Source organism: Chrysemys picta, chromosome 8, assembly GCF_011386835.1.
Source record: "Chrysemys picta bellii isolate R12L10 chromosome 8, ASM1138683v2, whole genome shotgun sequence".
Taxonomy (NCBI): domain Eukaryota; kingdom Metazoa; phylum Chordata; order Testudines; family Emydidae; genus Chrysemys; species Chrysemys picta.
The window spans coordinates 104,941,114-104,956,521 of NC_088798.1; the positions used below are offsets into that span (position 1 = coordinate 104,941,114).

The 15,408-nt window shown below is 50.6% G+C and overlaps 1 protein-coding gene and 1 non-coding gene across 2 annotated transcripts in view; both read right to left on the bottom strand.

Moving 5' to 3' along the window:
• The window catches only part of FAT2 (FAT atypical cadherin 2), an 80,752-nt gene that overhangs the window by 47,309 nt on the left and 18,035 nt on the right, over positions 1 to 15,408 (bottom strand). Inside the window, exons 4-5 of the mRNA XM_005295894.4 lie at positions 2,202 to 2,263; positions 234 to 545 (exon numbers count right to left, since the gene is read on the bottom strand). Of these exons, the coding sequence (XP_005295951.2) occupies positions 234 to 545; positions 2,202 to 2,263 (374 nt within the window). The remainder of the gene's footprint in view (positions 1 to 233; positions 546 to 2,201; positions 2,264 to 15,408) is intronic.
• TRNAR-UCU (transfer RNA arginine (anticodon UCU)) lies at positions 11,701 to 11,785 on the bottom strand. The gene is given in 2 exon segments: positions 11,701 to 11,736; positions 11,749 to 11,785. It is a non-coding gene; the product is annotated as a tRNA-Arg (tRNA).

Below are 15,408 nucleotides of genomic sequence, written 5' to 3' on the forward strand. Positions count from 1 at the left end.
GTATTCCACCTCAGATTTTCCCTCCATTTTTCATACCTCCATCTCACTTTCGCTGGTTCTCTTTGTCCCTCCATCTGTGTCCATCTCCCCCTCCTCACTCTCTCTCTCTCTTCCATGTGTCCCTCTCATCTTATCCATCTTCTTTCTCTCCTCTCATTTTCTCCCTCCCTCCTACTTCTGTTTCCCTCTCCCCTTCTCCCTTCAGGTACATTCTCTCTCTGTGCCTCTCTCACCGTTAGTATGTTGTATTCCGAGGCAGGGAAAGCCTTTCTGGAAAGCACCATGCCTGTTGTAGGGTTGATGGTGAATATCCCCTCATCATACTCCTCCATGCTATAGGTGACCTGTCCATTCTGCCCCACGTCACGGTCTGAGGCAATCAGCCTGCAGACCGGCAGTGGAGCCTCGGAAGCAGCTCTCTCTTGGAGCTGAACCATGAAGAGTTTGTGGGGGAAGCTGGGAGGATTGTCATTGGCATCCAGGACCTGGATCACGACTCTGGCGGTGGACTTCAGGGTTGGATCTCCGTTGTCCGAAACAGCAACCTGCAAGCAAACCAGGGGACTCGGTGAAGGAGCATCTTGTCATGACCCAGAGCACAACAGCCAACCCTCATCATCAAGGGCAGTTGTGAAAATATACGGTGTTTGTTGTGTGTATGTGTATTTGTCTGCCAACACAATCTGAATGTCACTTCCCTTGCCTGGATGAAATTTCAAACCTATCCAACTGCATGTGACCAAGTTGTTCTCTGGGGTCTGCAGTTTGCAGAAGTTGTGTAAGTCACACAACGTGGTATTGTCTAGGGCTGGTCCACATAAGAGGAGACGCATTTACTACAACTACACCTTGTGCTGAAGGGTTAGAGAGTAAAAGGATGTGGTTAAATCTGGTCCTAATCTTGCTACACAAATATATACATTCTCCCAGGGTTCTGGATGCATGAACAGGCAGTCATGACCTCCCCATGGTACATGTGAGCTCTGTGCCAAAAGTCATTAAAAAGGTGATTTAACCTAGACTGAGCAGACCTGTGATCTTTGTGTGACAAGTTATTGATAATGTTTTGTATACAGGGACTGTAACAAATGGGATGGAGGTTATTTGTCTTTGTTTAGGATTTGGCCATTTTCACTGATGTGTTTGTGAAACTCTTGGAGGGTGGGAGAAAAGGAACACAAAGGTCCTGAAACTGCAGAATAAGTAGTGTGCTGAAATATCTCCCAAATGATCATGGAATCCACAGAAATATAGAAATGGGGCAGGAAAATTCCCCCTCGTCTGGAACTATAGAGTATTTAGAAACAAGGAAGATACTGACATAACTGAGCACTGGCACTGGAGACAAGAGCTTCTGAGTTCTAATACTGACTCACCCCGAGTCTTGGGGCAAGTCACTTAACCTCTCTGTGCCTCAGTTTATCCCGCTATAAAATGGGTATAATCAGATCTCTTGGGGATGCTGTGACACTGAAAAGGTATGTGTGTGTAGAGTGTTCTAAAATTACTAAACATTATTGTTAGGGAGTGGGGGGGCTGGTTCCTCAAGGCAACTGGGGATTCCTTCAGCTTTATGGGAATCACCCGACTGTAGGGGAATCTCCTAGTGATGTAAAGGCAGCATAGGTTGCTCCATACCACCCTGGCTTTCCTTTCTGCATAGGCAATCCTGGGCTGGTGGAATGGCCCATAGGGTTGCTGTGCCTTCTCTAACTTGTACTAGGGGTTAGTTTGGCCGCAGCTGTGTTCCAGGACTGGGGAGGCCCCCTTCCCTTCCCTCCAATCCAACGGCAGCCAGTGTGAGGTCAGTGCTGCTGAGGACTGGGCCCAGATAATGTCATACACCAAGACAAATAAGGGTGAATTTCTCTGGCTTGGCCTCTTACAAATGAATCGTTGTCTATGTTGTTAGAGGTTAGAATTGTAATTCCCACCCTTCGTTCCCCATGGTTTGGCAACAGGCCTCATGTTTCTCTGCTCTTCCGTTAGGAAATCTTGAGGCACTTTTCAAAAACATTGTGCAGCTGGCACTTGGGGCAACACGGGGAAAAAAAAGCAGAACATTTAATTATCTTTCCCAGCGCTTGGGAGCTGATGGTATGAGCCTCTTTCTCTGTGTGCCAACTTGCAAGGCAATGTTCTTTGAGGACTTGAAACACTTGTAGGTAAATAAAGCTAATTACAGCTTCGTCATTACCCACCTCTAGGATATGTTCAGCCTTGTGTTCTCGATCCAGCTGCCGAGAAGTGGTGGAAATCAGACCTGCCAAGAGAGAAATAATCTTTGAGTTCCAAGCCTCATAGGAGGGGATGGTGCAAATCGCTCTTCTAACTCGCCAGCCAGAGCCACCGATTCCAATGCCGACGTTACCCCTTAAGTAAATGGATAGAAAAAAGCAAGAGAACTGTGGGAAGAGAACATTTCCTGGCTTCAAACTAGCAAACTTCCCATTCTTGCGAGTAGAAGTGGTTTTCCAATGTGGAAATGTTGCCTCCTGTTTCTCCATTTTAAACACTGGTCTCTAAATGTTACAGTATTTTGGGCAAAAGTTTGAAGTTCCTTTTTATGGAGGGGAAGAATCTCTCTCCCAGCCAGCAGCTGGAAGCTGACGCTAGATAAATCCGGGCTATGAGGTATACATTTTTAACAGTGACAGTAATTAGCCATTGGATCAGCTTTCCAAGGGATATGGTGGATTCTCCATCATTTGAAGTCTTTAGCTCTAGAGTCGATGGCTTTCTGAAAAATATGCTCTAGCGTGAGCTTGTTGCAGGGATTAGTGGGTGAAATTCTCTGGCCTGCGTTATGCAGGAGGTCAAACCAGGTGATCATAATGGTCCCTCCTAGCCTTTAAATCGATGAATTTCACAAGTAGCTAATCGAGGAGGGATCCTGATGGTGACTCCTCTCCTGGCTTAACAATGATCCTGTTCAGACGGGCTGCCAGCTCTGCACTGTTTTCAAAACCAGCTTTTCCGCTGATGGAAATGTTATATATAATGCATGACTTTCTGACAATGAATAGCCTCCTGCCTGCGTCAGCCCTGTGTCTGCCACGGCCAGCAGTCACTGCTTGATTTATTATGTATTCGTTATGGGTCAAATCCTGAGGGCCCATACTCACGCAAACGCCGACTGAAGTCAATGGGAATTTCTGTGAACACTGAGTGAGGACCTCCGATTTGGACCAATAATAATACTTATAATAACCAATCATAATGCCTAGGGAGTTTGTGGAATCTCCATCATTGGAGATTTTTTAAGAGCAGGTTAGACAAACACCTGTCAGGGATGGTCTAGATAGTACTTAGTCCTGCCATGAGTGCAGGGGACTGGACTAGATGACCTCTCAAGGTCCCTTCCAGTCCTATGATTTTATGATAATGCACTATCATAGTAAGCATAATTACAATCTATTGGACTTTCCATCTGAGAATCCCAAACAGCTTTCCAGACATTCATTAAGGTGCTTTGGCACCTTTAATATCTCTGCAATGTAGATATTATTATGTCCTTATTCCAGATGGACAAATGGAAGCAGGGAAGGTTGAGGACCATGCACAAGGTCACAGAGTAAGTCAGTGGCAGAACTGGGAATAGAATTCAGGAGCCTGTTTGACAGTCCCCTGCTTTAACCATTTGGCCTGGTCCACACTAACCCCCCACTTCGGACTAAGGTACGCAAATTCAGCTATGTTAATAACGTAGCTGACTTCGAAGTACCTTAGCCCGAACTTACCGCGGGTCCAGACGCGGCAGGCAGGCTCCCCCGTCGATGCCGCGTACTCCTGTCGCCGAGCTGGAGTACCGGCGTCGACGGCGAGCACTTCCAGGATCGATTTATCGCGTTTAGACAAGACACGATAAATCGATCCCAGAAGATCGATTGCCTGCCGCCGAACCAGGAAGTAAGTGTAGACTTACCCTTAGAGTACACACCCTGTTACTAGGCAGTGTGGCCTACTAGCCTGGACTAGGGCTCAGGAGACCTGTGTTCTATTCCCACCTTTGCTATTGGGTGTCACTTCCCCTCTGTGTGCCTCAGTTTTCCCATCTGTAAAATGGGGATAATGATACTGCCGTCTTTTGAAAAGCACTTTGAGATCTGCCATTGCAAAGCTAGGCATTATTATTATTTATGATTTATAATGAGCACGACAAAAATGTCCTCTCCTCCTTGTCTCTCTTTATTGGCATGACCGCTCTGCAGAGGGGGGAAAGCACAGGGTATGAGAGATTCCAGACGAGGCCATTGCTAAGGTGTATGTTTGGCTTAACAACCACGTTGGAGGGGAGGGATAGCTCAGTGGTTTGAGCATTAGCCTGCTAAACCCAGGGTTGTGAGGTCAATCTTTGATGGGGCCATTTAGGGATTGGTCCTGCTTTGAGCAGGGGCTTGGACTAGATGACCTCCTGAGGTCCCTTCCAACCCTGATATTCTATGATTCTAAAGGCACCTTTTTAAAACCAGATTGTTTCACAGGGTTGCTTGCCCTCAGTAACCATACTACACAGCAGCTGTGTCCACTGGCTGGCCTCCCTGAATCTCATCCACTGTCTGCTACACAAATGCCAGCTCCTGGTGAAATATCTCCACATGCAGAAAGTACCTTTGAAAATAAATGGGGAAAGATTAGACTTTACCTTGCATATTACAGATCCCATGTGGGAATAGACTCTCTATATTTTTCATATACTACTGAACATGTGTGTGGTGCAGTATTGCTAACTCCAGTGATTTTATCACGAATTTTGGGACACATGGTGCTTTAAGCCCCAACTCCTGGAGTCGAATGATGATGTGAGAATCTCAGCTTTCTTTTTGTTTTAAAGTAAGTTTTTAGCCCTCACAGTTAGGGATAAAAGCTTGAAAATGCGACTGTGTGTACCCCAAAGGCTCAGGAACCAGAAGGCAAATTAAAGTAAACCCCAAATATATAGTTAAAAAAAACTCGTGATTTTTAAGTTCATCTCATGATTTTTGAGGCTTGACCTAGGACTTTTGAACACTAATTGTTGACTAGTTGCCTGGATGGTAGTGTGTGCCTGTAGCAGTCTGTCTAATGGATATGTAATTCTCATTGGCAACGCTGTGCTTACATCATCCCTGCTTTCCTTCACCACCTGCTGTCGGTTGGATTTGCCTTTAAAAAGAGAGTGGAAGGCGTCAAATGCCATTAAACCTTTGCAGGGGTGTCAAAAATGACAACCCAAATGTTTTAATATCCTGTTTCTGATCCAAGGGTTAATACATTTACTGGACCGATACTGTTGTTTTAAATTTTGTCAGAGGTACTTTTGTGTACACGTGTCTAAGTGCAACAGGCAGCAGAAAATCACATGTGGCTGCGAGAAACGCCCTGCAGCTGTGGCAGTTGCCACTATAAATATTTATCTGATGCATTTAAAACAGTAAACCTGGTCTCCTTGATGTATCTTATAACAAGAGTTTGGATACATGCGATGGATTCTTCCCCCAATTATCATTTCTACATCTGAGCAGAGGTAGAAAAGCAGGAAGCAATAATACAGCAATCAAGGAATCTTTGAATCTGTCCCTTGTCATAGAATCATAAAAATGTAGCGCTAGACGGGACCTCAAACAATCATCTAAGCCTCTCCCCCCGCCCTCCCGCTGAGGCCGGAACAAATATATCTATGAGAACAAGTAACGCTCTGGTTTAGCAAAACACTTCGGCACATGCTTAAGTGCTTTGCTGAATCAGGGCCTAAATGCTGAGTCATAAACAGTGGTGCCTGGTGAGACTGCTGAATCCTGTAGCAACGGCTTACGTGTGAATAGCTGGGAGAGGCGGGTGGATGCCAGGTGGGTAAGTGGATGTGAAAGGGGGAACATGGGTGAAATGTATGCAGTGTAGTTGTAGTCATGTCGGTCCCAGGATATTAGAGAGACAAGGTGGTTAAGGTGAGATCTTTTATTGGACCAACATCTGTTGCTGAGAGAGACAAGCTTGCGAGACCTGAAGAAGAGCTCTGTGTGGCTCTCTCGCCAACAGGAGTTGGTCCAATAAACGATATTATCTCACCCACCTTGTCACACTGGTAGAAAGTTAGTCACAAAAAGGAGGCCAGACTGAGGGCTGGGCTGGTGGTGGAACTGAAAACAAACTGGGTTCTGGCTGAGCATCACAGCAGCTGGGAAATGAAGGAGTAGAGGGTGGGTGGACTCGGTCCTACTGATCATCATTCTATGATAGACGTATCATGGTCCATGCTAAACCTTCCCTGTGGATAATGGAGGACCCTGCTCACCAGCACTGGTGATTTTGCTTTATGTCCATAACTCCTGTGTACAACGGGGGGGAGGGGGAGTCTCTCTTCCATTGGCTTCTCTTTCTGACCCCAGGGCAAGCTCCACTAGGCCAGACTTGTTTCTGTGCCCCCCACCCCATGCCTAGGGTTACCATATTTTGTGCCTCCAAATGGAGGACACTCCCCAGGGCCCCGGCCCCGCCCCCAGCCCCGCCCATGCCCCACCCCAACTCCGCCCCCTCCCAAAGTCTCCGCCCCCTCCCCTGCTTCCCGCGAACATTTAATTCGCGGGAAGCCTGAAGCAGGTAAGGGGGTGGGGGTGGGGGGGAGGAGGCGGGGCCCAGGCTGGCCCCCCGGCGGCTCCTGCCTGGGTCGGCTCGGGCCCTGGGGTGCTGGCCCCAGCCGACCACCCCCGGCGGCCCGGCGCACCCCTCGGCTCCCGGCCCTGCGACCCCGGCTCCCGGCCCCCGACCCCGCGGGCCCGGCTCCCGGCTCCCCGACCCCGGCCCGGCTCCCGGCTCCCGGCCCCGCGGGCCCGGCTCCCCGACCCCGGCCCGGCTCCCGGCCCCGCGGGCCCGGCCCGGCTCCCGGCCCCGCGGGCCCGGCCCGGCTCCCCGACCCCGGCCCGGCTCCCAGCCCCGCGGGCCCGGCCCGGCTCCCAGCCCCGCGGGCTGGGCCCGGCTCCCCGACCCCGGACCGGCTCCCCGACCCCGGACCGGCTCCCGGCCCCGCGGGCCCGGACCGGCTCCCCGACCCTGGACCGCCTCCCGGCCCCGCGGGCCTGGACCGGCACCGCGCTCCCGGCCCGGCCCCCGGCCCCGCGCCCAGCCCGGACCGGCACTGCGACCATGGCCCGGCCTGGCCCCCGGCCCGGCACCGCGCACCCGGCCCGGCACCATGCCCCCGGCCCCGCGACTCCGGCCCCGCACCGGCCCCGGCCCCAGACAAAGAGGCCCCGGCCGAGCCTCCCGATTTTCCCGGACATGCCCGGCTTTTGGGGATTTCCCCCCGGACGGGGATTTGAGCCCCCAAAAGCCGGACATGTCCGGGAAAATCCGGACGTATGGTAACCCTACCCATGCCCAATCGCAGCTAGTGATGCCTCTCCATGGTTTGTTAACCAGCCTGCCTTGAGCCAGCAAGTGCGTGTGGTTAATGGTTAATTGCTCTAAGTCCCAAACGGAGCTGTAGTGCTGCACGCCTGCCAAGGCACACAAATGCCAAGTGTGTTCGCACAACTCCGGCAGCTGAGCACTCGGGGCCCCAGAGGCTGAGACCGGACATGAAGTTCAGGGGAAGCCAACTGGAATTAATACCTAGTTTTTCTTTGTTGCCCTCCTGTTACGCACACTCTGAAATCAGAGGGCTAGAGTGGAAGGCAAAACCATTACTTCCCTTAGCTATTGTGCCCTGAAGAGATGTTTACACACAGCTGTTTGAACCACTTCCTCCTCGGAGCTGGAAAAAAGCACCCTCCCCCGATCATTGCTGTTTTCCTTTCTCATTTGGCCAACACCGAGCAGGCTCTCTAATGGGATTTGAAATCCACTCTGGGTTTTTTGGCTGACTTCCTTGTTTGTGCCCCAGTGCTCAGTAATGGTAAAGGTACCTTGTCGCTGTTTGGAAAGGCACAATGACTAGCCAGGAGGCTGGAGCTCCAGAGGCCAACTCAGCCCCTACACACAACATGGAGGTTAGATGCCATTGGAGCGGTTAACTCCCTCGAGCTTTTACTGCCCGGGTTAATCATTGAGCGAGGTGGCCTTTTTACAAAATCCCAGACAAGAACCAACACAAACATGTTTACTCCTAGGTCGTCTCCTCCTCCTAATAATCTTCAGGCTGGTCCTGAAGATCACTTGCAAACTAACTCAGGACCTGCATCGGCTTTAAAGTTCTTTTCCAGCTGGAAGGAAAGTTTGCAAGGCCAGGAATGCACAAGCCCTGTGCTTGCAGCCTGTCCGAGCCCACGTGCTGAGCAATGAGAACAGATCATTTCTGCCTGTAGCAACAGAATGCTTTCTGCACATTGTCAGAATAAGGAAAAAGAAAGCCAGGCAAGTTGGAACAGGAGCAGCAACCAACAGCGCATTGGTATCAGCCACCAGAAAACAACAGCTTCTGCTGGCAGAGCTGGGGATAGGGTTCTGACCTCATGCCCAGCTCGGGCAAGAGCAGAACCCAAAGGGTTAAAACAGGGAGCTCCAAGGTCAAGGGCACCTGAGCTTTTTACCACAAGGTCCTGAAAAAGGAGGAGGTAGTTTGCCTGAAATCCTCTTTCTATCTTATATTGTCCCCTTCCTTCTTTCATTTCTCCCCCTCTCTTGTGCTTTCTTACCTACCTCACCCTTTTTCTTTTTTTCTGTTCTCCCATTTTACCTCCTCATTAGACCCCTCTCCCTCTTTCTTTCTTTTGGCACAAATTGTTAATGGTGAAGGCAATTAACCATTGAAACGAACTATCAAGGGCAATGGTAGATTCTCCATCTCTTGATGTCTTCAGATCCAGACTAGATGCCTTTCGGGAAGATATGTTTTAGCCACACACAAGTTATTGGGCTCATTAAAGGGACAACTGGGTGAAAGTTAATGGCCTGTGACATACAGGAGGTCTAATGGTCCCCTCTTTCCTTACATCTCCCTGTGATGGAATGTTCACCCCACAAAGGGTTAATGTGGCCCAGGAGGGATTAAGTAATCCAATAGGCCACATCTGAGGGAGAATGAGCCTTGATGAGCAAGCCCTGATTAGGGATGGAGCCCAGCTGAGTAGGAGCAGGTGGGGCTAGTATAAAGCAAGGAAGTTTACAGCAGAAAGGGGCTGCAGTGTGGAAGCCTGCAGTCATTCTCTAGACTTAGAGAGGGAAAGGAGGAGACCCAGGGGTAGAGAGAAAGTCCTGGGATCCTGGCCCTGAAGGAAGAGTTTACCTAGAAGGGTGGTGGAGCAGAAGCCCGATAGGGATGGAGTAGGAAAAGGCTCAGGGAAACGGCAGCAATGTTTGGGATGGTGCAGACTTTGGCTGGTGATTAGAGGATCCAGGAGCTGGAACCTGGAGTAGTGGGCAGGCCCAGGTTCCCCTATTGCCCACTGGGGAAGTGGCACAGCCTGGGCAGTGAATGGGAAGGCTGCCTGAGACAGTTCATATGGAAATAGTATGATATTCCAGAAGGGGGAAACACATATTTTCACCAGGGTGAGTAAGGGCTGTGCAACTGGTCCTTAAAAAGTTACATCTGGGATGACATTAGCCCAGTAGTAACATGGAGCCATTGGAAATAACCAGGGGTCCATACATTCCAGCATCCTGTCTCTGACAGTAGCCAGCACCACATGCATGAGAGGAAGCTTCAAGAACCACCCCTCAGTGGACAATTCTGGCCAAAGCTAGCCAGCAGGTGTGAGGGATAGGGGTGCAGGCAGTCTGGCCTAGCAGTCACAGCTGGGCTGAGGTCTGCAGGAATCAGGGTCAGAGTCAGGCTGGAGATCAGAGGCAGTACCGGGCTAGAATCGAGAGGCAGGAATTGGGGTCGAAGTCAGGATGGAGACAGAGACCAGGTGAAGTCTGGCATTACAGCAGGCCAAGGTCTGTGTGGTTGCCCAGACAACTTACTGGGGTTAAGTAGGGGCAGTTGGCCAATCACAGAGCCTCATGATACTGTCACTCTGGATCTCTTGGGTGGTACTTCCTGTGGCACCTATCCTCCACCCTGTTCCCTGGCTATACTTCTGTATGGCTACCTAGTGGCACTGTGCGAATAGCAGCTGCTCCAGGCTCTGCAGACCTGGGTTCTAGTGGCCAGTCCCTTATACAGGGGACACTTCTTTCTAACCCATTAATGGTTAGTTTATTCCCTAAGAATGTATATCCCTTATCCAATGTAAAATGATTCCATCTAATGTGATAGTGGATGCCCTCATTCTCCATATAAATATCCAGCCCTCTTTTTGAATCCTGCTTAGCTCTTGGCCTCAGAGATGTCTTGTGAAAGTGAGTCCCACAAGCTCCAAGTCCTGTTCCTTTAAGGATGCAAAGTGAGATTATGATTGCACTGAATTTCAGCATTTTGAGTGAAGTCAGCAGTGAGTGCTTTCCATGATGAGAATGGTTTCCCTGGTATCAGGGTCACCCCTGACGCCATCAGATCTGCCCTGCATATTGCTGATTAGGAGTGAACAGTCTTCACTGCTGTAATTCATTTGGAAAGAAGCAAATGCTTTCCAGGGTTCTTTAGAAGAGAGGTATCTTCTGTGTTCAGGTCAATGGAGGTCACTGCAAAGGTGATCTGAGCAAGGGGTGGTTTCACACAGGGCCGGCTCTGGCTTTTTTGCTGCCCCAGGCAAAAAAGCCTCCCCCGCCCCCTGGCGGGGAGCGCGGCAGGGGAGGGGGCCGAGCCCGGCCGCGGCCCCGTTCTCCCCGGCCGGCTGGAGCGCCAGGAGGAGGGCGGCAAGCCCAGCCAGGGCCCCGCTCTCCCCGACCGGCCGGAGCGCCGGCGAGCCTGGCCGGGGCCCCGCTCTCCCCGACCGGCCAGAGCGCCAGGAGGAGGGCAGCGAGCCTGCCGTGGCTCCGCTCTCCCTGGTGGCCGGAGCACCGGGGGAGGGCAGCCCCGCTCTTCCTGGCCGGCCGGAGCGCCGGGAGGAGGGCGGAGAGCCCGGCCGCGGCCCCGCTCTCCCCGACCGGCTGGAGCGCCAGGAGGAGGGCGGAGAGCCCGGCCGCGGCCCCGTTCTCCCCAGGTGAGCGCCGCCCCCCTCCAGGTGCCGCCCCAAGCACATGCTTGGAGGGCTGGAGCCTGGAGCCGGTCCTGGTTTCACAAGCACCTCTTTGGCTTGTGTCTCCAATTCCTAATTCCAAGAGTCAAATTCAGGAATGTGAGAGCTGGTAATAAAAGCCGGAGGATTTGCAGCTGGAACAAACCCAAGCATGTAAAGGCTTGTTGCAGGAGCATGAGGGTAGAAACCCAAGACTTATTCTGGCTTCAGCTTTTACAAGGACTTTAAATCCAGTCTCATCTGCAAGTCAGTACTGTATGCAGCCCTCTGTTTAGAGGTGACAAAGAAAAAATCCACCCCACAAGTATTGCCAGCATCATGTAACAACACTGCACAGTTGATGTTAGAACAGTCTGCAGTTTCCTAAACCTTTTACAGTCAGATGGGCACGGTGTGCTCAGTGGGACAGAGCAGAAAACAGGTGTATTAGATCTGGGTTAAAACAATGCCCAACATAATATATGGAGATATACCTATCTCATAGAACTGGAAGGGACCTTGAAAGGTCATTGAGTCCAGCCCCCTGCCTTCACTAGCAGGACCAAGTACTGATTTTTTGCCCCAGATTCCTAATTGGTCCCCTCAAGGATTGAACTCACCACCCTGGGTTTAGCAGGCCAATGTTCAAACCACTGAGCTATCCCTCCACCCCAAAATGTGACTCTGCTGGGACTTGAACCCAGAACCTTTGAATCCCTTCATCCTCTAGAAGTCCAATGCACTATCCATTGCGCCACAGAGCCACCTTTTTCAAGGGGGAAAGACTGGGGATGTTATACACCAAAGCAGCCCAGGTGCAACTGGCACGTTGTTGCTCAGGTGTCCTTCTTAAAATCAAAGTCTGAAGACCCCCAAATGACTTTGATTACTGTGTCTGTAGGAGGGTGTCACAGAAGACGACATGCTAGCATGATCGGCAGGCAGGGTCATTACAGACAGGCGGCTTCACGGCCAGACTTTCAGCCTCGCCTACTCCAAGACAAAGATATACACGTGTTGTACAAGAAATGACATATCTGAGGGCACACAGCTACTGCAAGTCCTAGAGAATGCCATGATATCGGATGGCCTCTGAAAAGGCAGAGCTGGAGAAAATTATGCATACCTCCAAGCATAAACCACATTGATCCTCAGATACTAGGCTCCCAACTGCCTCCTGTTCAGACATCTGTGGGATTTTTATAGCCAATGTAACTAACTTACAAGACCACACCCCATTAGAGCTCACAGCAGTAAAGCAGAAAGTGACCTTTTCCTCCCTGAGAATAAGGTGCCCATATGTCTCAAAGCACTCTTAGATCTGCACACTGGGAATGGGCTGGGAGCCCAGCTGATAGGTGACGGATAAGGCGAATGCATTCGGGCATGTTTCCCAGCCCTGGTCTCCTGAAAGGAGGAACTCGGGTTTAAAGAGGGAGGGGAGCCATGTCTGCAAGGCTTTCCGGTTCCCTCCATGGAAAGAAACACACAGGGAAAGAAATCGGTTTCTGGAAGCAGTAGCCCCTCCGGATGCAGGAACCCAGTAGGAGCAGATCGCTTAGAGCTGGAGGGTGTTCCCGAGAGAGAGATACTGGCTGAGAGAGTCGTTGGTGAAAGGTACCAATTTTCTGAGACAAAGTGGATACCGTGTATTCTATATTTCCTTGTCTTCAGGACAAGTGACCAAAACCACCCTGTAACATCGACATCCTCAAGTCCCTCCACAGCACCCCCTCACCACCTGCAAACTCCCCGTACACTGCAATGCAATTTACATCAAAGAATGACTTCCGAATACTAGGCAAAGCCAATGTAGATGTCTGCAAACATTTCCCGCTAAAACTATGTCTCGCAAAAACTCAGCTGCACCATCTGCTAGGCTGGGCTGGGGATATTCCATTGCCAGTGGCAGGAAGCTCTCATCTTCACTGTGTTTATTCCCTCTTCTTATAAACAAAAGGTTAATTACCCCTCTTCTCCGCCCTCTCTCAGGTAGCCGAGAGGGGGGACAGGGTTGAGTCCTTTATGCGAGCTCTATGCTGTCTGGGGAAGCCCTTTGTTGAGGGGTCATTCTCAGGGGGGCCCTTTCTGCTCCCTGTAAAGCCTTGTGGCTCTGAGAGACTGACTTAAAGGGGACTGAATTCCTATCGCTTCGCAGAACAGCTGCAGTGTGGGCTGCGTTCGCCAGTGTGTGTCAACTCCAAACAGGAGGAACCTCCCTCTAGGACTGAGAGGTGGAGTGTAACCTCTGTGGCCCCTGCAATTCTTGGCATCTCTGAGACCACCAGCAAAATGACAACTGGGGGGAGGGGGCCCTCTGTCCACAGGGAACTACATTGAGACCTGCAGGCGAATCCCAGAAGTGGCCACCATGTCCGGCAGTGGCTCCTGGGGGTGGGGTGGGGCAGGCGGCTCTGCTGAGCACTGCCCTCGCCAGCGGGTACCTCCCCCACAACTCCCATTGGCCACGGTTCCCTGTTCCCGGCCAATGAGAGCTGCGGGGGGCAGTGCCTGCAGGCGAGGGCAGTGCGTGGAGCCCTCTGCCCCCGCTCTCCTCCAGGAGCCGCAGGGACGTGGTGCCGGCTGCTTTTGGGAGCGGCACGGGGCCAGGGCAGGCTGGGAGCCCCCCTTAGCCCCGCTGCGTAACGGGGCTGGTAATCCTGCGGGCTGGATCCAAAGCCCTGATGGGTTGGATCCAGCCTGCAGACTGTAGTTTGCCCACCCCTGGCCTAGACTGTGGTGTTCTCCAAGTTTAGGAAGTTTCCTTTTGAGTATGCTGTTGGCTCATGACTCTGAAACCTTTCTGCCAACTCTCATCTCTTCAGTATTTGCTAAAATTGAATGACTAACAACAATGGACTCTGTGGTTTCCACTTGAAATTACTCAGAGCTCATAACTGAAGAACATAAAGAAAGTAAGACTCCCAGTCATGTCCAGTCACAGCCACTTCTGCCTCAGCAAATTCAATCACTCAGAATATTCTCCTGTCTTTGAATGTTGGGTTGATCTCAGAGTGAGTGTGGTAGAATTTGGAAGTGATCATTTATACCCTCTTTTAGAGCTTTGCTGGTTCTGGAATTTAAACCCTTCTAGAACCTTTCACGGTCTTTCCTCCATTTAGTAAAGAAAGAGAGAGAGGCATTTTTTGGCTTTGAAAAAGCATTTAGAATAAAGAGCTAGAATATTGGAAAAACCTCTTCAGAGTGTGTTAAAAGCTCTAGAGGCTTCATGGTGCCAGAAATTCTCTGAGCCCTTTCCCCCCTCTCTTTAAATTTAGGTAAAGTCACCCATTTGTGAATGGTTTCCCCCCCCCGCCTACAACTATGATGGTTTTTCACTGTCCTGAGATGGTCAAATAGATCCCCATGTCAAACACATTGTCAATCATCACTGATGACAAAGAGCAGCATTCTGCCTTCCACCACTTTTCAGCCATCGGTAGCCTCAGGATGAGACACAAGAAGATTGTAGTTGAAGCCATTTTAGTGGGGCAATCAATACGTTCCCTTCCTCATTGTGAAATCAGCATTATGTTAACAATAAACTGCCGACAGGCCAGAAATGTGGACAAGCTGTGACTTTATCTGGCAACAGCAATCAATGCCTTCTTTTTCATTTCTGTATATACTTGCATGTAAACCTAGGGGTGCATGCCAGTGTTTCCAGGCAATTGTTTTGGTCGTGGATGACATGCAAGCAAAGGGGAAGAGAAAGGAAGCTAGATCAAGTTTGGAAGCAGGTCCTCTCGCTGCTCCCAAGCTCTGAGTTTAAAGAAGAGACCTCCCACCAAGTGATAAGGTCACCTTTCATCAGATACACACAACCCCGGAGATGGAGAGTACAGAGAGAGGGATGGGAGATGGCTTATATGTGAGTGACGCATTTTTTGTTTGTGTACAGACATTTCCCTTAGAGGTGAATCAGCTGGTTTGGATTTTAGCCTGGTTATTCTACCATAAAATTAGAATATTGTTTTTACGTGGCTGCTGCAACTCTCTAGCAGAGTGAATAGTTACCGGGGGTGCAGAGGAACGTAGAGCCGCAGCTGCTGAAGAAGACAGACGGGTGGGAGGACTCCAGAGCCCACCATGTAATATTATCCAGCATGTCGCCATCTGTGGCCAACATACAGTACCATCTTACAGGGAGTACAAAAAGAGTCTCTATGGAAATCTAGAGGTTCTCACCATTTACTATATTATACTATACCCGCCCTCCCCGCCACATGGTCAACTCTACAATATCTCAACATCTGGAGCCCACCTGTCCCCCTTCTTAACAAGCCAGGGGAGGGGTTACTAGAGACTGATGAGCAACACCCATTGCCAAGAGCTGTTAGTTCACTTGCCTCTTCAGTACGTCCAACTGTTGTTGCATACTGAGAGC